The following is a 23490-nucleotide window of genomic DNA, read 5'->3' as shown; positions in this document are numbered from 1 at the left end:
GTGGAAGCAACTTCTGATTTTTTTTATAGCAATGCTGAATGGATTTCATAGCAATGCTACAGTGTAAAAGAATAATTATATACATAGAATAATTTGCAGTAATTCAGTTTACTACTGACATGAGGGATCTATCTTGCATGAAGCACTGTACAAAACACAGTTATTGCTCAGATCTGTAGAATTACTGTCAAAAAAGTTTCAGATGGTTTTATTCTAAGTTTCCCAAAACAATTAAAATCTAACCCAATGCGCTGTTCAGATTAGCATGCTATACCAGATCAGAAAGCAGTACAAAAAATACCATGTTTTATCTGTTAAATCTCAGTCAACTGAAGTGCTTAAGCATACATTTACAAGTTTCATATTACCCCTTTCAAATCTGCTGACAAAGATTCCACACTCTTAAAAGGATACAACCAACTAAACTTTAATGCGTACTTATGTTTGATTTTCTTTTCCTCATCTTTTTGCTTTGAATAAGACTTATTTTAGTCACTGCAAAGCAGTACAGCTATAAAAATGTAAATTTGATCCAGTAGCTTGGAAAGAAAGAGATAAAATGTCATTTAAATTATAACATAAATCAGACATGCTTTATGTTGTACTCCATTATTATGTCATGCCAGTTAAAAGACTACTTATTTTTAATTTTAAACAGCATGGAGGGATTTTTAACAATCAAGAGTTCTATAATTGCAAGGGCAGATTTCATAAAGACTCAAAATCCAGTTTCCAAGATATTTTAATTAAATCCCAAGTCCAAAAAGTCTCCACAACAAAGCAGACAGGAAAAATATTAGTTGAAAAAATGAAACTCTATGACACTAAGACCAGAGACAAACCTATACTGCTTTATTGGTTGAAGAACAAGCTTTTTTTTCAGTCTCTTAAAAAGATGGAACAGTTACGAAGTAAATCTCCCTAAAAGTTCATGTTTAGAATCTCTGCCTCCAGTTTCAGGATCATTGCTGATAAATATTAGTACTTTCCCTTAATTTCCCTTACATATACAAAATTGTAAAGTGTTCACACAGAAGGAGCAAGAACCAATAATGAAGAATACATGTTGCAATCCATGCAGCTATAGGGGATTAGGTTGGAACACCATCAAAATTATTCTCTCTGAAGTAACAAGAGATGTTTTCTCCAGTACATTTTAAAATGAGATGCAAAGGTCCTCAAGTCTCCCTCAACCTTGACTTAAGTCTCAGGTAATACAAATACCAAAATAATTCATTTACAGAATAAAGTTCTTCCTACTGTGGATCTGTCAGCCTTCTCACATTCTCTCATTTTAGGAGGAAAGCACTAATCTTAGTTACCATTTTAAAGCTATTATACTTATTAAATAATTGTCCGGAATAATAAAATAAGAGTAAGAATTTTAACAGAACATCTTAATTCTCAAGTCTTTTACAGTCAGCGCTTTCCCATTCTGATAATCTAAATACTGCAAGTATTCTAACTTTTGCATGGTGTTCGTAGTACTTTCTTCAGTATTTTGCTTACAACAAGCCACTGCATTCATGTTTCTAGCTCCACTGTCTGTAAGATGAAAACAGAGATTCCTACTGTACCATTAATTGCTAATCTGACAATGAAAAGGGGTTTCATTGTCCTGGGTGATGGAATTGAGAATTTCTGAGTAACTCCCCTACCCTAACAGGTACAGTAATAAGATGTTAGTTTTTTAGGCAAAAGACGAATCTGTTGAATAAAGGCTTCATTCTCTGCCTGTAATTAGTAACTTGAGGGCCTTCTGTAGATTCTGCACAGCAGTGCTCACATCTTCATATTGCAAAGCACTGCCAGCATATTTGCAATACTTTTGAGCTCTGGCAAAGTCCTCTGGAGTCAAGCGGACTTCTCCTGCAAAAACATAAGTATTACAAAGTTACTATAAAGGAAATCTGACTTAGGCTTCCTTTCTTATGATTTTTATGTTAGACTTATAGTTGTGGTAATTATTATGAAAACCAGGCTAATATTTGTGGTAGTACTACAAAGCCCAAGCTATGGAATTTCTTTTGTTCTCTTTTCTTTCCATTTATATAATGCTGAACTTCTTTACTTCTGGCATTTGAAAAATACGAGCACCTTTCTAAACACTGGTATTTGTATGACCCAGTGTCTTTCAAAAGTCAAGACCTTTGAGAAAGATGTGCTCTTCATCTAAGGCAGCAGAGGAGAGCTTTTAAACAACCTGTAAGAAACAAGGACAGTGCTCTTTGTGTTTACAGTATAATTACTCTGCTCTCTTCTTCAGGAATAATACATTTGAGTTAGAAACTGTTCCTTCTTAACTGGATAACTTTTCAAAATGTAGAATTCCTCACCAGCATGTTTTCACACATTTTATATTTCTGTTTTTCCAAATAATTCTTAAGTTTCCAATTTTATGTAAGATGACTGGAAACAAGATTGATGTCATTAAATGTGCCCATTTTTGTAATTCTGGAGAACACTAGCAAAAAATATTCTCATAATATACTATAAACCATCTGTTACTTATTAATCAGAATATTTTCTTAACATAAGTTAAAATACTGGGAATTCTGCAACACTCAAACACATGCATTCAGTCTTCAAGAAAGCACAGTAGGGACTTATGCCCTAACTGGTAGAAGATTTTATATATGAATAGCATCAGTGATGTGTGCATAAAATAAAGCACAGTTATGTTACTGTACCTCCTTCCACCCATAAATTCACTAGGAGTTTTAAGGCTAATCCCATGCCACTCCAATAACCAATGGACAAATTATAAAACCTTTACTAAGGTTCTTTCAGAACAATTTAACTTGTAAATGATGCATTTTTATGGACACGGATAAATAATTATATGAAACACTAAAGATTATGTCTATATTTAATAATTTCCAACACAGCATTTTATTAGCAGTGAACAGATTACACAGATTAAGAGAAAATGCATTTTTAAATGCACCATAGGTTTTATATAAAAATTGATTAAACAAAGATTTAGTTCTCTGAGTACAACATTTTAAGCAATGACATGAATATAGTTAAATCCATTTTTATGGCACAACTTCAGTTAGCTGGATCCTTTCTTTCAAAAGAGAACTGTCGTTAGCAATACTGTGAGAATGTTTACTAAAGAATCTCAGTTCTTATCAAAAAGTGTCTATTGTATTTGCTTTTCCTTCCCCCAATCTTATTATTTAAGAACAGCTTTTGAACAAATAAAATGAAAAACCTGGGAATATTAAAAACTAGACTGGTCTGCTGGTTTTCAAAACAACCCTACTCCAATAAAAAGCAGAAAGGTAAGTGCCCTTAAGCTTAATTTATCAATTTTTAAAACATACTCTAAAACTCTACTTATCTTCCCTTCAATAAATAAATATAAGCATTGAGGGACATAAAAACTTGGTGGGCTCATTATAATTGCAATGTATATTAGTTTACCGTTGAATAAATGAAGCCACATTACATCTCTTAAAATACGTATACATGTGAGTAAATACACGTGAGGGAGTGCATAAACACAGGCACACACTTTGGTTATTTTGTAGCATACGTAAAGTTACAGAGTAGAAGCAGCTGGGGTCAATCTGCGACCACATTACAGAACATCTTTAAGGAATTATAAAAGACCAGTTCCCCTCAAAGTGGCTTTATGCTATGATGCCAAAAGAAACTACAAAATCATTCTTTAAAAACTGGCCAAGGCATCAGTCCAGTATTCAACTAATTTATTGGAAGCAAGCCTAAATTCACCCATCTAATCTTATTTTTACAGTATGAGCTCTATTAATGTTTTGCTGGCATAAAGCCTTATTTATTATGAAATCTACTTCAGATGCTATTATGACATAACTTGAGGGAAAAAAGTTAACAGTTTTAAATTTATAAACCAAAGTTTACACAGTAAGGGTGTTGATCTTTTGATGTACTCAGTAGCCTGAGCTCCTATTGAAATCAGCACCTCACAATGGACAAACAAAATAGAAATAAACTAGTTCTGTGTTCTTAAGTTTTCAAAATAATGTGAAACTTAATTGTAATGACTGCCTTACATCAAAGGTATAAACACAGAAGTGAGTTACCAACTTTAATCTACATATTCTAAGGATTAAGTAGTTTCGCAGGAAAGGACCTGGGGGTCCTGATGGACAACAATTTGTCCAAGAGTCAACAATCTGCCCTTGCAGCGAAGAGAGACAACAGCATCCTGCGCTGGATTACGAAGAGCATTGCCAGCAGGCTGAGGGAGGTGATTCCTTGCAGCCCTAGTGAGGCCGCATCTGGAGTGCTGTGTCCAGTTCTGGGCTCCTCAGTGCAAGAAAGAGTGACTGACATCCTGGTGACAAGTCCAGTGAAGGGCCACAAAGATGATTAAGGGAATGAAGCACCTCTCATATGAGAAGAGGCTGAGAGAGCTGGGACCATTCAGCTTAGAGAAGAGAGGGCTCAGGGGAATCTTATTAATGTATATAAATACCTGAAGGGGGAGCATACAGAGGACAGAGCCAGGTTCTTTTCAGTGGTGCCTAGTGACAAGATCAGAGGTGATGGGCATAAACTGAAACACAGGAGGGTTGTGTCTGAACATCAGGAAACAGTTTTTCTTGTAAGGGTAACCAAGCTCTGGGACAGGTTGCTCAGAGGGGCTGCGAAGTGTCTGTCCTTGGAGAAATTCAAAAGCTGCCTTTCGTATTAAGTGACATTTTTTCTCAAACTTCCTCCTTCAGTGCAGCAAATTGTACTACAGAGAGAGTGCATGGGCAGGGGGAGACACAAAGGACATGGTCCTGAGTGACTGGTTTTACAGGACCCTTCCTTGAGCAGAGGGGTTGAACCACACCACCTCCTGAAGTCCCTTCCAACCTAAAGTATCCTATGATTCTGAGCTCTAAAACAACACCAAGATGGGAAAAGTTTACTGTATTTATCCTGAAACAAACCTGCTTCTGTGTCTGCAATTATTAGCACAGTAGTTATATTACTGAAACATGAAAGGCATATGGAATCCAAAGCATGATTCTTTTTGTTCAAGAAGAACACAAAGTGAAAATGATTTGACTAAAACTGCTGAAAATCGTGTTGGGAAAAAAGTAGTTTTAGAATGAAAGTAGTGTGTATTTTACATGATATATCTGCTTCTCCCTAGTGTCCTCTTCTACCCATCAGATGTTTTTCCTTTTTATGATGCCCAAATATAAGGTAGTTGATTTAAGAATATTTCAATCACACAAACTGGTGCATAAAAACAGTGATGGCAAAGGTAAAAAATGGTTTTTGAAACAAGATGCTCTTTTTCCCCATTAAAGCACTTGAAATATTTGAAAGGATTTCTTTTTAAGATCATAAAAGCACATTCAATGTCAAATTATTATTTCTACATTATTATACGCACAACTAGAATGGACAAATGCTTTCTCTATACTATGCCACTTGTGGAAGGGAGCATATGGCAATGTAAGAAGATCTTATAAAAACTGTGTAGCACAACTATGAATGCATGTAGTGTTAGCAGAATCTAGGGGTAATAAATTTTTTAAGAAAACTACACCAGACAAGTGCACACACACACATGCACAAAGCTGCTGTGTAGCTCTACACTCTGTAGTAAAATACATTAACCAGTAATTAAATGCAAAAGTTTTGACACTTCAGAAGTCATGTTAATCTCAGAAACCTGCTCCCACAGGACAGGACAACTATTCAAAGACTCATGCTGACTCAAAATCAAAGAATACTGTTCCTTTAACTTAATTTTCTTTTGATAAAATATTCAACTCCTCTCCACCAAAAGTTTTTCTCCCATCTTAGTATTAATCAAATTGCTTCTCGCATGTTATGGGAAGGAAAGAAAATATATCATTTATTCTAAAGATATACATTTGATCTTACTACCAGAAGGAGTCTTGCAGGAATATGTGGAATATCCTGTTTGGCTATGTCTATACTAGCACATTCAACAGTGCCAAAGAACGCGTCTCAGCACTCAAACTTGACTGTCTACAGTGTCAACCTGCTGGAACACGCTCCAGTATGGTTTTGGCCCAAGCAAACTAGCATTTTCCCAAACAATTCCTGGACATGACTTGTGGTCAGAGCAGGCTACAGACTGTTCAAGCAGTCTTCACAAGCTACCTTGTTTAGAAGGTTTAAAAGTTTAATAGTATGGATGTGAGTGGTTCTGTGCCACTCATGCCAAATATTTATAGGCACGTATAATTTGTTAGTATAGACAGAGACACTGTGTCTAATCATGAAGCAAGTGTACTTTGCACTGTGCTAGCTCTATGGATCTATTGGAGGGCAACATTGACTCCTTCCCATGCAAAGGAAACTTCAGTTCCATGGGAATGGTACCTACCTCAATATGGAGCAAGGATCTAGTCCAAATATATATATTGCAACTAGGAGCTGGGGGGGGTGCTCCTGAGTCCCAGAGTTTAGTACATCCCTTGAGATACAGGCATTTCTCAATCTACTTATGGGTCAGAGAACAAGGCTACTGTGTAACAGAGTACTGTTGGCATCAAGGGGACTCCTCAGCAGCATGAGAAGAATGGTATCTGCCCTTACTCTTACATGTACAGCTGAGGGGAGGATGCTTTGGGTAATGACCAGGCATGCACAATACGACAGAGACAGGCACAGACAAACGCTTTCCATTGCTCTCAAGCTTTTTAATTCTACACATACAAACAAAACTGTCACTGCATCTCTGCTGACTGACACATGCCCTATGCCCTCCTGAACTCCTACATAACTGAAAACGTATTTTCTAAGCTTTTAGAACTGAGGATCTGTATGACCTGTATCAGCTCTTCCAGTGCACTTCTGCAAAACTCCCTCATAAGAATGTAACTTTGAGCTGTTCCAAGACCCAAACTTGCAGTGACACAACAGATGTGCACAGGAGGAATGCAGGCATACAAATACTCAGGTTAGGTCAAGTTAAAGATTTATCATGTTGCTTAGCAAGGCTCTTAATCACACAATATTACTTACTACGCATTCTCACAAACACACTCAATTCCTTTTTATTTATGTACTTATTAAGCCAGGTTATCACAGGTAAGTGGTTAGAGGTACCAATGCACTGATACCATTCAGATATTGAATAATATAAATATCTATTTCACGGACAGAAAAACTCCTAGAAACCAGTTAATTTGTCCAAATGCACATGAGTGTTCAAATTAGAATATAGGATAATTCCAGCTTCATTGTCAGTCACTACTCTTTCACTGGTTTCCCTAAGGTTAGCATTTATGTGCACACTTCAAAGCATGGTATATGCAAGCAGACATAAAAATACACATGATATAGGTTATTAGTGATTTTAACATCAAAGGCAGATGGCATCTTAGAAGATAAAAGCCTTGATTAAATGGTACATCAAAATGACATAATTAGCAATACCTTATAAATTATTTCATTTAACATGGGTACTACTTGTAGTCAACAAGCACACATAACAATTATGCTGCACCAAAACCACCACTGGAATGTTGCAATTATTTAATGAAGTGAATATATAACTTACATATTGACCCTGTAGAATAAATTTTAAGTAAAGGGAATGTGTATTAATGACCAAAAATATAATTTAGCAAGGCCATTGGGACTATAGGCTGTGCTAAGTATATCAAAACCTCATCTGAGAAGTAAAAACATAAATAATAAAAAGCCTTACACAATGGTAGCTCATGGGTTCAAAACAGTCAGATAGACAGCATTAACCATACACTGCAACAAAGCTTTCAGAAACTATTAAACTCTTAGCAAAAAAATGTCTAGGTGATGTCAATTCTTTTTAAAATTTTGGAATTAGTAGCATTCAGATAACAATGACAATATTTCTCAAACTTCTTCCTGCAGTGCAGGGGAGACAAAAAGGACAAAGTATGCCCATGTACAAGCAATACAAATGCCACCAGCTTACCTCCAGACTGAGCACTGTAAAGGGAAGGATCGACTAGAGGAATATTCTGAGGAGCAGGCTGAATGGTGTTACTTGTCACTCCTGCAAATCAATGCAAAAAAGATGGACTTAGGTTATTTTTACTCAGGCTTTAAAATAAACAAACAAAATGGAACAGGTACACCTAATGATTTTTAAATTCAGCAGCTGATAGCTTACTAATTCGGAAAATGTGTAACAAATAATTTTAAAGCCCTCACTTCACACTATGAAAGTTTTATAAAATTATACAGAAGAATATACAGGCTGTCATCCATTTTATCAGTACAGGATTTCACAGAAATTTAATTTCAAGCATCAAAAAGATAGGAAAACACTACTCCAAGAGACTCCCTAGAGCATTGAGGAAAACCTGCTAAAGAAAAGTATGAGTTAACTTTGATGTCTGAAACTTAAATTCTACATTTTAATATCAGAGACAATCTCTATTATTTATTTTTAAAGCCTCATGCCTGTCATCTAACACTTGCAAACTATCTCCTTCCTAATTACTTCAAAAACAATTGATGAAAATAAAAAAGCTAGCTAGATTTAAAAGAGAAATGGTGATGCTAGAAGAAACAGCACTTCATGCTGTGAAACATTCTTGTATGTGTTCCCATTTTAGACACACTCATTTGCCTAGATCCAAAAGTGTGTTTTTGCAATATGTCCAGTTCATAGTAGACTAACATAAAGTTATTTCTACAACATCTGCTATGTAGGAAGATGGTATAATCACTTTTCTAAATTATCTGTTACTGCATGGAATGATTGATGGGCTTAAAACTATGTAATGCAATGAGATTCATGTATTCCAACAAGGTACATACTCCATAATTTTCAGATATGGTAAAAACAACACACTCTCCCACCCAGATCCAAAAAAACCCCACCTATCTGAATGATTTCCCTTTGATAAAACTGAAAAAAGAGCATCCTGAACTCCTCATAGGTTGAAGCATTTTTAAAATGAGAAAGTAAAAGGAGGGATTGTGTGACAAAAACATGTTCGATAATATAAAAAAGTATCTAAACAATCCTTTAAGACAATTTTTTTTAATACTGCAACTGGGAAGGAACTTTAGCACATAATAATAAGGATGTACGAGGCAGTATGTTTAGCAGTAGGGATAAAATTCCCATTAATAATATTGTCTGAGGTCAATCACAGTAAAGTACTTGCACAGGAAAAGGAGCATGAATCAAAAAGAAGAAAAGTATGAATAGTACATCAGGCATTATTGCTGTAGTGTTGCTGTAGCAATTTCAACATTATGTTGGATATGCTCCCGCATAAAGAATGACAGCCCATCTGCACAGGGAAAGCCAAATATGAAATGAAACAACACAATTTCATCTATCAAGTGAAAGATACAGCGCTTTATAGTATAGATGTTGCGATGCAACATCATTTTACTGGTTCTAGAGAAGACAAAAAATTCTGTCTGCAGGGATAGTAATTTTTTTAGTCCATAAATCTCTTCTGGCAAAGTGCTCCAAAATATGAATTACACATTTTAAAAAACGTAAAAAAAAGTATTCCCTATGGCATTTTTATAATATTATCTTATGAAGATGCTTTTGCCACACAATACCTGTGTTATTCTACTTTATAGGTAATGGAAAGTGGGCTAGAGTTCATCTCTCAGTACAGGCATGGATTTTTTAGGTGTGATTTGGACATACCTGTGTTATGAGGTACTTCAGCTGGAGTGTTGGCTGGTGCATGGGCACCTGGTGGTATATGTATGCCAGTGTAATTACTAGTTGGTGTGTTGTTAGCTTCATATGTAGATGATGATGCTGGTTGAGTTGTTCCACTATGGACAGAAGATGACCCCGCTTCTTCCTTTTCAACATCTGCTAAGATGACACAAAACAGGAATTACTGCAGCTGTTCCGTACAAACACTTGAAAACTCTGGCTTTCTTTAAAACCTCCTTTCGAATTTTTATCTGTAAAAAAATTGCCACCACAGTGTGCCATAAAACATCAACCCAAGCCACCTACAATTGATTTGACAAAATAAAAAAGTAACATACCATACAATAAAGATCTAGAAACTCACATGCTTTCAAAGATCTCTTCTGTTCAAATTGAAGGATTGTTTCATTACTGCTCTGAATATAAGATATCTTTCTCATTAGAACAATCCCTTATACATTCATGTACTGCATCCACAGTAGTTAAACAAGATGTACAAACATGCAGCACTATATACATGCAGCATGTATATATTTTAATATATACATGAATCAGAATATGGAAAACTGTATTTGCCCTACAAACTCTTTGTAAAAAACTAGATAATCCTTTTACCCCATATCAAACCATGGATAAATAGCAAAAAAGAGGAACTTTGGGAAAGTAATACCAAACAAGAAAACTAAATGCAGCTTAGCTAAGTCATAATTGTATCTAGAACAGTTACAGTACATAATGTTCTATAAAAACAATATATCCCATAGCATGTACAAAGAACATACATATTATTTTTCAGTCTCGTCATGTTCTTAAGGTTCTGGTCTAGTTTATTCAATGTTGCTTTAAAGGCTAGTGATCAATTTATTATGCTAATGATCCAGTTACTTTAGAACATGGTTGATTTCTGCTCCTTCATTTGAATTCAGTTCAATTTAAAACAGTTAATTTTCTTTTGCTGTATCAATATTGTCAGATGGAACAAGTACAGTTTTGGGAATTGCTTATTTAACAGACAGTTCTTGAAAGTGAAAAAAAAATATATAGGAGCACAAAACTCATATGTGTGTAGAGCTAGAAAAAGATGTTTTTTATGAAACCCATACTGATCTTCAACTACACAAGATTATTATTACTATGTTATTCAAACACTTATACTGCTTAATAATGAAACCACCTACTGTTAAAAATATTACTATTACAAATATAAGAATTTTTTCCCCTGTAAGACCCTCTTCCTCCCAGAAAAAACTTCAGGTGCTACCTCCACTAAACAACTTTTAAGTCACAACACTATTTACTAAAATAAAAGGCTATAAAGCAGAGTAAAATCAACAGTATTGTTGTTAGAACATTTTTACTAGACTTTAATAAATACACTGTAGTTTTATTAAACTGTTTCTGACATAGGCAAACAAACATCTGGCAGATTTCTGGAAGACAAAGGGTATCCTAAGGACCCAGATTTTTCCTATATTTTTTGCTAGTAATTCATACTACAATATTAGGTGGTTAATACGCATGGAAATAAAATTAATGCCTGACAACTGTCAAAAAAGAGAAGAAAACTGTTTATTTTTGAGGTTCAAAAGTAAACAATGTATGTCTTTTAAATAATATTGCAATGATAAGAATAAGTTCGAATGCTGTATTTTTCAGTGGTTTTGGTGTTAACTTTAAAAAATCAGTTTCAGAAAAAAATACATTTAACAAAAACACAGAGGCTTACTACACATAAGATGAATGAAATAGTTATGTACAACACTCATCATGCTGTCTGAAGGTAAGGCTGCCCAATATTACTTGTAACACTGCTACCAATTATTTATAGCTTTGTCAAATTGTAGCTATAAAGTTGGCTTCTCCAAGCTGGGCGTCTGCATGAAGCTAGGATTTCGGAAAAGTTGTTATAAAAATTACTAAGCCACTTTTAAGAATGAGGCAGTAAGATCGAACATGCTTCCACTGTACTCAGTATCTCAACTAGGAAAAATTACCTGTAAATTCATGCCCAGACTTAAACCATTAATGCATTTATTCCTTTGTTCTGCCCCCTGTAGCTTCCTGTTGCCCTTATCTGCTTTTCCAGTCCCATTCTGATTTCTCTTTCTGTGCACTAGGACTTCATACCCCTGCAACCTCTTGCCCCATACTTTTGTTTCTCTTGCAGTAATCCCATCTTCTCTCCAAGACATTCTCAGTTTCAGCTTCAAGTTCCTCACTGCATAGTTCAGGGTCTCTTGTCACTCCTGTAACAGTGCAATGCTGTAGGGAGCACTGGCCATGGAAAACATGAACTCAAAAAAGTCTGCCAATGTTAAAAACAACCAAAACCAGTGTTACCAGTGCTGACCATCCTTAATTACAGTGCCTGCAAAAGGTAAATTCAATAAAGGCAATCTACTTTTTAATCAGGTATATGTACCAAAAGATTAAGCTCAACTGTTTGATTTGCTCATTATGCAACTGGCCAGTGTTAAACTGCATTAAATGTAAAAGTAGTTTTGTTTAAATTAACTCTTCTTAGGTGTTTAAAGTGCCCAGATATCATCAAAGCATTGTAAGTATTCTTCCTGCAAAGTAAATATTTAAAAACTCTTTATCAAAGATTAAAGTATTAGAAACATTTTAAGATACGCACTTGCAGTATTTGTGAATAGTTTTAACAGTAGTGCCAAATAAAAGGATTTCACACTGCTGAAAAAGAACATTTAAGTCAACAAACTGTTTTTAAATTCTGCAGTTAGAACATCCATAACATTACTAAAAAAAAAATAATCTTTTCCAGGCAATGGGAATGAACACTAAAAAAAATTAGAGAATTATTTTCTCATAAAGCAGTAGTAACCTAGAACTCAAAGTTCCTTGCAATTTGCTTAAAGATGCTGAAATACTAGGCTGTGAAACAGTGACACAATTGTTTTACATGTCGTTTCAGCTCCAGCTAAGTTTCTTGTCTTGGAACCTCATAAACCTTTGTGCTTGAATCCCAGCATAATGAATCCATAAGCTCTTCATATTTTCTGCAAAGCTACAGTATACCCACACCATCTGTTTGCGTTTTTAAAATTATTATTTATTTATGGAACGCAAGACTTCGTGAAATAAGACTGATATCCCTGGCCCCATAACCAACTATCCAAAGATACTTTTGTACAAACAGGATTCTCAAGGCTTAATGGGATTTCCTTGTCTAGTGTAAGGAAGCACCAATTATGACTTAACTTCAGCAGCTTAGTGCGCTAAATTTAAGAGTAAAAAAATTTTTATTTTTAAGGAGTCCAGACTTCTCCAATTCTATGGACTCCTATTTTTAATGAATTCAGAGATTTAAAAGGTATCAATTTTAATTTTAAAACGTTTTCTTTTTCTCATTCTGCTGCATTGCTTCTCTTTTGCTTGAGATGTTGCTATAAGATTCATAATGTAAGGTTCTATTGGAACACTGATTTTTAAAAAAAATATATATACATCCAATTTTTTTCCACAACATTGAGAAATAAACTCTAAAGTGCATCAACTTTTCATACAAAATGTTCTTTCTACTAGCTGGAACTAATAATGTTTTCTCAAATTCTGTAATATAAATGTAGATTACATATTACATATTGCAGTGTAAGCAATTACATTTCATTTATTTACTATGGTTATACTATAACCATTTAGAACTTTTAAATATTTCCATTTTTTTCCATTAGTATAAAATCTTGTTGGATGACCTAGGGCAAATGCTAAGTAACCTTTATATGTACTCTAGGACTTGTATTCCAACTGCATTAATAAATTAAGCATGTTATTTTAAGGTTTCCATGGTGGCATCCTGACAAAAGTATCCATGAATCCAACAGCAGAACTGCATAAAGCATGCCTATGTTGCTGTAAAAACATCTCCAAGAGTTACAGTATGGTTTTCAAAAATCACAAAAAAACCCCAACACTTTGGAAAAAAATGGTAATTTGTCAAGCTTCAGAGACCTAGCTTCACTCTGTTTAAACAGACTTTTTCCACTTGCTAGGGGAGGAAGAAAATGAACAAGCAGAAAGGAATGGGGAAGGTCCAGTCGTACATTCAAACAATGCTGCTTTTCTTCTTATGATGCACAAAGCAAGAATTGAAACTCTTTTTTACGGATTCTTCTCATAAAAAATAATTTGCATAAAGTTTTTGTCTTGGTTGTGTAAAACATTAGGGACACCTACACTGTGGAGTTAACTGTCAAAATAAATGTCAGAAAAGGTATTTTTCATTTCATTTCTCAGAAAATAAAAGTGTGAGAAATTATCTTTCTACATGAAATACAATTCAACAACAATATAAAAAGATATTGCCAAATTACAGATCTTTCAGGCTCCCTAACAGTAAGGATGTTAAAATTTTGGCTCACTCAGCATTTGCGTCCCTTTTAAGTTGCATGTAGATATAACTTGGTAATGAGAGCAAGAGTCTTCACCAATTCACCTGTACTGAACTGCAACGAGTGCTAAGGATTTGAGTAAGGCCCTGAATTCTACTTTCACTTCTACAACAGTTTCTTTTGCGGCCTTGAGCAAGTCAGTTATCTTTGCATTCCATATTAATAAAATGAAGAGAGAACATATTTGTTGCTGCTGAGGAACAGCTTCTACACAAGTTGCACACACAGATTTTTAGCAAAAGCTTTGTAATATTTACTTAGAAATTCTATTTTTGCAGTTGTTTACAATTCACAATTTGTTTCAGATAATCAGGTGAGCTTTACCACACTATGAGCCAGACCCCTAAAGAGAACTCATTTAAAACTAAAAATATTTAACTGAGCTATTCATTACATTCAATATACCAAAAGACTGTTCTCCCATATGTTCCATTTTTCATTAAATCATCAAACTGGTGTAATTTGACAAAGACGTGATGAGGTTTGCAGTGGGAGTTGCAACTTGCACTTTTAGAGGTGGCTACATAAGTTTTATGAATTTATGTATTAATATAGGTGATTGATATATTTATACTTGTGCGTGCATACGTACAAAGTCTCATATACTAGGTCAGAAGAAAACTTCAAATGGTTAATGTTCTTAGTTTTTTCATTAGGTATGTGAAGAATGATACATAGAGGTTATTGTCATTGTGCAGAATTAGTCTATTTTAATCTGCATAGTAAAAATATCCATTCCAAAGACATCCTATTTCGTAAGAGATTAACCTCTAAAATTCATATTCAATCTGTGCTGACTGAGGAGAAAAACAAAGAGACCTCTTATTAATAAAACTGATCACTATCAAAAGCAATTGGTTAAATGCAAAAAGAACTAAACATCCACAAAGCATTAAGCATAGAAAAACTGCAATCAAAGGAAAAGTAAATGGGTGAAAATATTTTCAAAGTTAGTTTAATAAATTACATACAATTTCTATTTCTATATTTTTTAGAAATGAATAATTTTTGCATATCTTTTGCTTTTATCAATAACTGAAAAACATAATCAGTTTACACACATAATAGTAATACTTTTTTCTGGTTTAGCAGTTTAACCAAAAGAGTTTTGCACATGATTTCATCTGACTTCACAAAAACACGCACACATCTGTGAAGTTTGCAGATCTCTACTTTAGAAGTAGGGTAACATCTATAAAGATTAGAAATAAAAATATGGCAACTCTGATTTGATTGTTTAGTTACTCTTAGTAAATATACACATAATAAAAAAAGAGAACAGAGCTGTCTTTCTCAGAAGAGATTAGGATGTGATCCTGTAAGAGAGAGTCTGCTTAGTATGTGTTCTGTTACTTTATAGAGAGGCTAGTTCATGTCTGCTCAAAGTGGTGTATCTGTCTTTAAAAAGCTCTAAATGAGAAAGTTTTGAATATCCCTAGCATTTCATACTGAAGAGCCAGGCCTTTTAAATTAGCAGCAATTTAGACAGGTCTGAGTGTATTAAATAGAAGACGGTAAAATTGGATACTGTTCCCATTTTAGGAGAAACCCTCAAGGCCATACAGCAGGTGAAAATCGGCAAGGCAGCTGGGATTGATGGAATTCCACCTGAAATCTGGAAACATGGGGGCCTTGCACTCCACACCAAATTTCATGAGTTCGTGGTGCGCTGTTTGGAACTCGGCGAACTACCATCTGACCTTCGTGATGCAGTCATCATCACCTTGTATAAGAAGAAAGGAATTAAATCTGACTGCTCAAACTATCGTGGTATTACTCTGCTCTCCATTGCTGGCAAAATCCTGGCAAGAATACTCTTGAACAGACTAAGCACTATATACCACTATAGCAGAAGGTATCCTTCCTGAAAGTCAGTGTTGTTTCAGAGCCAACAGGAGCACCACAGACATGGTATTTGTCCTCAGACAACTGCAAGAGAAGTGTAGGGAACAGAACAAAGGTCTCTGTGTAACCTTTGTCGACCTCACCAAGGCTTTTGACACTGTGAGCAGAAAAGGTCTGTGGCAGATTTTGGAACGTTTAGGTTGTCCCCCCAAGTTCCTTAAAATGATCATCTCACTCCATGAGGATCAGCATGGCCAAGTCAGATATGGCAACACACTTTCTGAGCCCTTTTTAATTAAGAATGGTGTGAAACAAGGCCGCCCTTGTTGCCCACACAGAAGCAGCCCTGCAGCGTTTAACATCCTGCTTTGCAGATGCTACTGAGCTCTTTGGACTGGAAGTCAGCTTAAAGAAGACAAAGGTCCTCCATCAACCTGCACCTCAGGAAGTCCCCCATCATCCCCACATCACCATTGGCCAATCGGAGCTCAAATCAGTCCAACAGTTTAATTACCTCGGTAGCCTCATCTCCTCCGATGGTAAGATTGACGGAGAGATAGACAACAGGTTAGCAAAGGCATATAGCGCTTTTGGAAAACTCCACAAAAGAGTATGGCGTAATAAACACTTGAAGAAAAGCACCAAGATCAGTGTTTACAAAGCCATAGTGTTGTCGACTCTCTTATATGGCTCCGAATCATGGGTCATCTACCGCCACCACCTGCGTCTCCTAGAACGCTTCCATCAACGCTGCCTCCGTACAATCCTAAACATCCACTGGTCAGACTATGTGACCAATACATCTGTTCTAGAGCAAGCAGCTGTCACAAGTATTGAGGCCATGTTGATGAGAACAAAGCTGCGCTGGGCAGGGCACGTCTCCAGGATGAAGGCCTCCCTAAGATCTTGCTTTATGGTGAACTTGCCACCGGCTGCCGCAAGAGAGGAGCCCCGAAGAAAAGATACAAGGACTCCCTGAAACAACATCTCAGCCTTGGCCATATTGATCACCATAACTGGTCTACTCTGGCCTCAAGTCGGGAGGCCTGGAGACACACCATCTATAACGCAGCTGTCTCCTTTGAGAACACATGCAGGATCACCCTCGAGGAAAAAACGTAACGCAGAAAGAACCGTGTATTGCAGAATACACCACCTATGGAGTCTTTCTGCTGTGCCTTTTGCAATCGGATATGTCTATCTTGTATTGGCCTCATAAGCCACCAGCGTGCCTGTAGCAAATGTGGATAGAGCCTTCCCAAATCTTCATTCGCGAAGTCTAGCCATGAGTAATAAACATTCGTTTTGGTTAAGTGGATGTGCTTGGAAATCCCCACTTTACCTAACAGTTACAGAGGATTCAAGGAATCCTGTACAGGAAGCTCAGGTAGCCAGAGGACCACAGGGAAAAGCTGAAGACATGAGGAAAAGGTGGATGAGTGAGAAAGAGGCAGGAAATCCAACTGAAAAACAGCAGACCTGTTTTGAAACCCACAATACTGTACAGGGAGAAAGGGGTTGTCTCACAACCAGGTGTTTGCTTTGAAGTTGAATTCACCTATCAGTTCATTTTCAAATCCTATGTAACTTCTGAAAGAGGATAAACTGGCAAAGGGATCATAACTTTACAGAACAGATTTAAAAGAAGGAGCGTGAGTATTAATAAAGAAATACAAAGTTCTGGCCCAAAGCTGACAATGCCTTCTTAGAAAGTAGCTGTATTCAAAATAATAATCTCTACTACAAAGAAAAAAAATATTTTATTAAATAAGTCAATCAAACAGTAAAGTCCAATAAAATTTAACAGTAGGAGAAGCGGAAAAGAAAAAGCAGAAGGTGGCCCACTGTGAATGGAACATTAAATGGGGAAGTTTTGCTTCCTGTGGGGTGCTCCCTGAAGAACTGTGCATACCATCCATTTCGGTCTTGGCACAGTCCTCTGCTCTTTTGAAAATAAAAGAAAAACATACCGAAACTCTCTCCTTCCATTCCAATGGGGCCAGGTTGAGGAGTCTCTCCATTCTTTAAGCAGTTATGAATGTATGCTGCCTTCCACCTGGCGTACTTCCTGTGCTGGGCGTTCTGGGGAAGGGAAAAGGTCAGACATTTTACCCACTCACTTCTGTGATTTATGCATTCAAAACAGAAATATAAACATGTTTTCCACCTTGAGAGAAGATTAGAAAACTAGATTGCTTTCTCTTCTGTCATTTGACACCCCTTTAAAGACAAACAACATGTGTGAAATTAACAGGTGTATTAAAAAAAAAATAAGATAACAGCTCTAACAAGATCTCAGCATGAAAGGAAAATGTGGAGATCTTTGATTAATGCAGCATGTCAGGAAAAGGAAATAAATTATACCAAGACCATCTATTCATACCAGTATGAAATGCAGAGCACTGTGTAGGAAGTACCGATGTGACATGATGATGAAAGTTTCCTATCTCCATAAACTTAAAATGACTATTCACTTTAGATTTAAATACCTGAAACTTAAAATGCGACTGATGCTGATCAGTAATATAAAATCTTTTCTAATTACATTATTTTAAAATTAAAAAAATTATTTAAAAGCATGAATACAGAAAGGCTGATGTAGATGCAGATTAATGTGATTTGTTTGGGATATTCTAGGACATATAATATTTTGATTAATATCTTCACAACATAGCTAAAATTCAGATGACAGACCTTTTTTGCAAATTTAAACAAACTGCTAATGACAACCTTAATAGTACAGTTAATAGAAAAAATAACATGTCTTTAAAAATAATTATTATATTGACAGTCAATATATTTTTTTGCCAACTCTCCTTTTCTGAAATGGTGTCAGTATGAAGCAATAGCAGTGAGAAGCAAAGTGGCTGCCTGCCTTTCTGATTCCATTTCCATGGTAACAGTTTGAAATTGAAAAAATCAACATGATTTTTCATTATTTTCAGTTTCTGGGAAAGAGAAATTGAGGAAAAGCATTTCACCTGGGTTTTCATAAATTCTTCTTTTCAGAAAACATGAGTGATTGAAATAAATGCCAGAATCTTAACAATTTTAAGATTTTCCATTTCATTTTTTAAAATATACTTTACTGTTCCCGGGTACAACCTTCAACATGTCAAAACATGAACTGAAGATTAGCCACTTTGTATTTCCTGGGACTGTTTCAACAGTTTCAACAGTTTATTTAATCCAGGAATTCCCAATTATTGCAATAAATCTTAAACTGATTATGTAAATTAACTACTTTGTCATAAGTTATATGAGAAATGACCAGTTCTGACAGTTTTGAGGTAATATTTATCAAGGAACAAGGCTGAATATAAACAGAGATGAGAAATTTAGAAGGATGAGTGGAATAAACTGGCCAAATCAACAATGCAGATTGTGATAGCATGCTTCACATCAACATCACCACCTGCAAGGTACTGGTGAACTCAAATTTCCACACTAACAATCACAGGTAAAGTGGTTTGGAAACTGAGGTAGACTGATGTCTCTTTAGAAGTCCTGACTGAAATTAAATCCAAAGTTTTTGAGAATTAATAAATTGACATTTAATACTGTACTTCACAAAGCCTATTGCACTGTCATCTAGAACAGGGTAGAGAGACACAATACAAAAGGTATCTCTAGCAAGCTCCCTTGCTCATATTTAATACATTGTATCCACCAGGACCCTTATGAAGCCCAAGAGAAAGATACAGTCTTCATTTTTGCAAGTAAGATTTTCTTCAGAAAAAAAGCCTATCCTTAAGACAGGTTTATTAAAATACATTCACTATACCTCAGAAGCAAAAAGTGCAATTGGAAAATCTGACTTTCTGCTAAATGCTTTCTTTTAATAATCATTTCTGGTCAGTCAGTGTTACAGATTACAAGTGTCATGTCTGTCATGCATCCCAACTGCAAAGGTTATCATTCCAGAACTGAGAAGCAAAATTTGTTGTGTTCAGTTTGTTTGTAATATGCACTGCTGTCCCTTTTTGGAAGACTACCCTACTGAATGAATGTTACTACTAAGGTTAATGAAAAGAACAGCTTCCTACTGACCTGATGAAAGCTGTGTCTCGTAAAACACATCTTCCAGAAAATCCTTTTGCCTACTTCTAATAATGAGATATAGAACATTCACCCTTAATTTTTGACACAATCCATTCATACTACCCAATAATCAACAACTGCCATTTAAAAAAATACATATTAAGTACAATACCCATTTTCTGATTCTAGGCGTCAAATATCTGCTTTCTATGCCTTCTGTTGTTGATTTAAAAGCCTTTTAGTAGTTGATAATACATATATATGAAGGCAATTACATGTTGAAAAAACAGGCAGATGATCTGAATGTAGGTGTCATACTATATAACCAGGTGTCAGGCTGAGCTTACTTCTGGCTAACAAAAGCTTCTGCAAAAGTCTAAGACAGTCACATCATATTTGTCCCATCATTCCTTCATGTGAAACTGGATGAGGACACTGTTTGAATGTTATGATGCTATACAGAAGTTTCCTGTATTTCTGGTACACTCTCTTTTATTGTCTTCACTGATTAAATAAAATGAGAGAATTCTGCTTCTTTCCAATTTCAAAGCACATCTGTCCTTTCAGCATCAGCAACAAAAACCCCTGACACAGGGGGTAAACATACTACTACTAGCACTCCACATCAACATTAATAAAAATTTCTTCCATCTACAAAGGAAGATTGCTTCAGGACCGCTGAGGAGTCACCAAATCAGTGCACTGACCTGTGCACTGGATTCCTACAGCCTAAGATGATTGCATTTTCAATCCAACTCAATATGCATTCACTCTCTGGCTCTAGAAAATGTTATTTGATACAGTAAAGGATGTCAGGGTGCAGAGCAGCCAGTTTTAAGAGAACACATGAAAGAGCAAACTTACTTGTGCCTCTTGATAAATGAAAATTTTAGATTGGTATAGTCTCAGGGAATGGATGATGCAGAATCTTAAAAGAACTCTTGGCCAAGCATTTCTCTTGAGTAAGACCTATCTTTAATATTTACACTTACATCCCATAGTATACAAGAAGTGCACCACTATTAAGACCATTTTTTTACCCTCCTTCCAATATTTACAAATGAAAGTAGCCACAACATCTGCATTTTAAACTGAGCAAGTACAACTTGCACATTAGGCACACTTATCAGATTGGGGATTTACATACAGGATGTTGAGTCTGTGAATTCCAAACTGGGCACGGAAAAAAGCGAAGGCGGAAAAAGCCACGAACCTTTCATCATTTTTCCCTATAAGCATTCCCACTTGTTCAATGTAATGCTATGTGTCCCACAGTAATAATCAAACTTTGAATTTCTAACTGATACTTCCCATAAAGCATCCTCCAACAGGTAACAGTTGTCTAGTATTTCACATATGATTTATTTGAAATACTTCATACAACTCTTTTTGAGTTACTAACAAGCGTAAGACTATACAATCAGAACATATGTTCTTTGAAATTCATATTCACACATTATAAAGGCAACATCTGTGTTAGCAAAAGCAATCACATAATACAGTCGTATGCCTAACACTTACCTCTTCAGAGAGCTCCCCAAATACTGTTAGAACATCTATCAGGAGACTTGCAGTATAAAAGGATTTTATCATGTTTCTGTAAAAGAGAAAATATTTCGCTAACGTGGTAATGTCAGTCTTCAGAATCATACTATTACAAGTTGTCATTTTTAGATCATAATGGCTTATTTCAAGTCAAATATCACTATTCTTTTTCTTTTAATCTGATGTTACAGAACCTGCTTCACAACATTTAAATCTAGCAATATATTGATTAGTACCCTGACTACAGTGAAGAAAATGTTCAGTATGTTTTAAAACTGCTCATGTGTTCTGTACTTAGATTCTAGTTTGGAATGCTCCATGTAGGACATAGGAAATCCTATATTAGTTTCGAAAAATACATCAACATGCCATAGTAATTGCTGTTAACCAAACCACATAATGGATCATCACAACTATTTTACTATCCGTCAGTAGAAACTATAATGTGCTTGATGTAAATAAAGTGCAGTATTAGCCTGTGGTTTTAAAAGGCTTGCCAGCAGGTTAACAGCCTCTTAAGGAACATAAGACGGAGGATACCAGATAACGTGTGAAGTTAGAGACCTACAAGTAGCAACAAATCAAGTTTTCTAAAAGAGAAAAGAATGCATTAAAACACAATTCTTGTTTCCATTCAAATTAAAGGGAGTTTGGATATTCACATTCCCTGACCAGTAGCTTAATTCAGATAAGAAAACCAAAGATTTTCACCTACTTATGAAATTGTCCAGCTCTGTCTTCATTGTCTGCATATAAAAACATTTTCAAAGCATAATTCTCCACATGAGCAGAACCAACAATTTCCTGAGTAATTGCTTCATTATCACCAAATTGCTTTTTCATCTGAAAAGTGTTGGAAAAATACATCAATTACTTTATTAGACCCTAGCAATTCTGCAAACACAAAATGAACCTGCTGACTTAAACAAGGACAATACAATTTAGAAAGAAACAACATACACTTTGTTTTACAAATTTCCAGCTTCTAACATAACAAAATGCTAAAAGCGGTGTGTGAAAGAGAAGGCACATTCTTTTGGAGAGAGAAACATTATGAAAAAGTAGCTCTGAATCTTCAATCACAAAATATTTATAAAAACCACAGAAAATCTCTGTAAAAGTTAAAAATAAACACAACTACAGTATTGTGAAGGAATAGCTACAGATGTTTTTCCCTTTTGTATCCAAAAGACCAGGCACTCCAAAGCCTGTATCAGGATTCAACACAGTTCAATCAGTAAAGTAATCCATGCTTTATAAAGGTGCTGTAGATCAGAGTGATCATGTACAAAAAAAGCTCTTATAAAGCTTATTTAACTTACAAGCTCTTATAAAGCTTATTTAATTGCAGTTTATTATATCTTTCAAAGTGTGTGAGCCCTACCTTGACTGGTCTAGTGACTTATGGATTTACTGGAATTTTCAGTGTAAGCAGTGTATTTCAATTCAAGACCTCTTTTCAAAGATGTTAGAGTACAAGAATCTTCAGGTTTCCTAATAAAAATCAGTAAAGCAAACAACCCTCTAACAGTTACAACAGGTGGATTTACAGCTTCTGAATAGGCTTACTGTTTGCACATGAGGAAATCTCAGGTTATCCTTAGAGAACAAAAACAGGAACACTGCATGATACTAACCTGCAGCCTTTATTTTGCCAAAAGATTTAAAAACAATCTCTGAATGGTAGTTATTTTTCATTGTGCGTGTGAAGAAAATGTAATCACGCAGGCTGCATTTCCATATTTTTTAGACTGCTGCCAACTTTTTAAGACATAGAATGTTGCCAGAAGAGTTACCTGATTTCAATAGTGAAGTATAAGCTTTCCAAATAGAATTTTAAATTTAAAGACTTTCGTCAACAAGTACTCTAAGTGGTTTTTAAAAAGTATTTGTTCTACAAAGTGTAATTTTCTTGTGAGAATACCATAATTTGTAAATTGAAAGATATGTAACTGAGATGAAACACAGAAGCTAACTCAGGAGAAAAGTTGTTTGCAT

General features: G+C 35.4%; 1 protein-coding gene across 2 annotated transcripts in view; it reads right to left on the bottom strand.

The window, feature by feature from the left end:
- Nucleotides 1-402: 402 nt before the first annotated feature.
- Nucleotides 403-23490, bottom strand: part of VTA1 (vesicle trafficking 1) — a 36824-nt gene continuing 13736 nt past the window's right edge. The window contains exons 3-8 of one of the 2 annotated variants that reach the window (XM_027751486.2): nt 22208-22335; nt 21469-21544; nt 17877-17988; nt 9632-9808; nt 7925-8005; nt 403-1869 (exon numbers count right to left, since the gene is read on the bottom strand). In XM_027751486.2, the coding sequence (XP_027607287.1) occupies nt 1724-1869; nt 7925-8005; nt 9632-9808; nt 17877-17988; nt 21469-21544; nt 22208-22335 (720 nt within the window). In that variant the 3' untranslated portion in view covers nt 403-1723. The remainder of the gene's footprint in view (nt 1870-7924; nt 8006-9631; nt 9809-17876; nt 17989-21468; nt 21545-22207; nt 22336-23490) is intronic. The other variant, XM_027751487.2, reaches the window with a different exon arrangement.

The sequence above is a fragment of the Pipra filicauda genome, unplaced genomic scaffold (assembly GCF_003945595.2).
Source record: "Pipra filicauda isolate LSUMZ 115617 unplaced genomic scaffold, ASM394559v2 scaffold55_size4083901_pilon, whole genome shotgun sequence".
Taxonomy (NCBI): Eukaryota; Metazoa; Chordata; class Aves; order Passeriformes; family Pipridae; genus Pipra; species Pipra filicauda.
The sequence above is the reverse complement of the archived record's forward strand: the minus strand, read 5'-3'. Positions and strand labels throughout refer to the sequence as shown.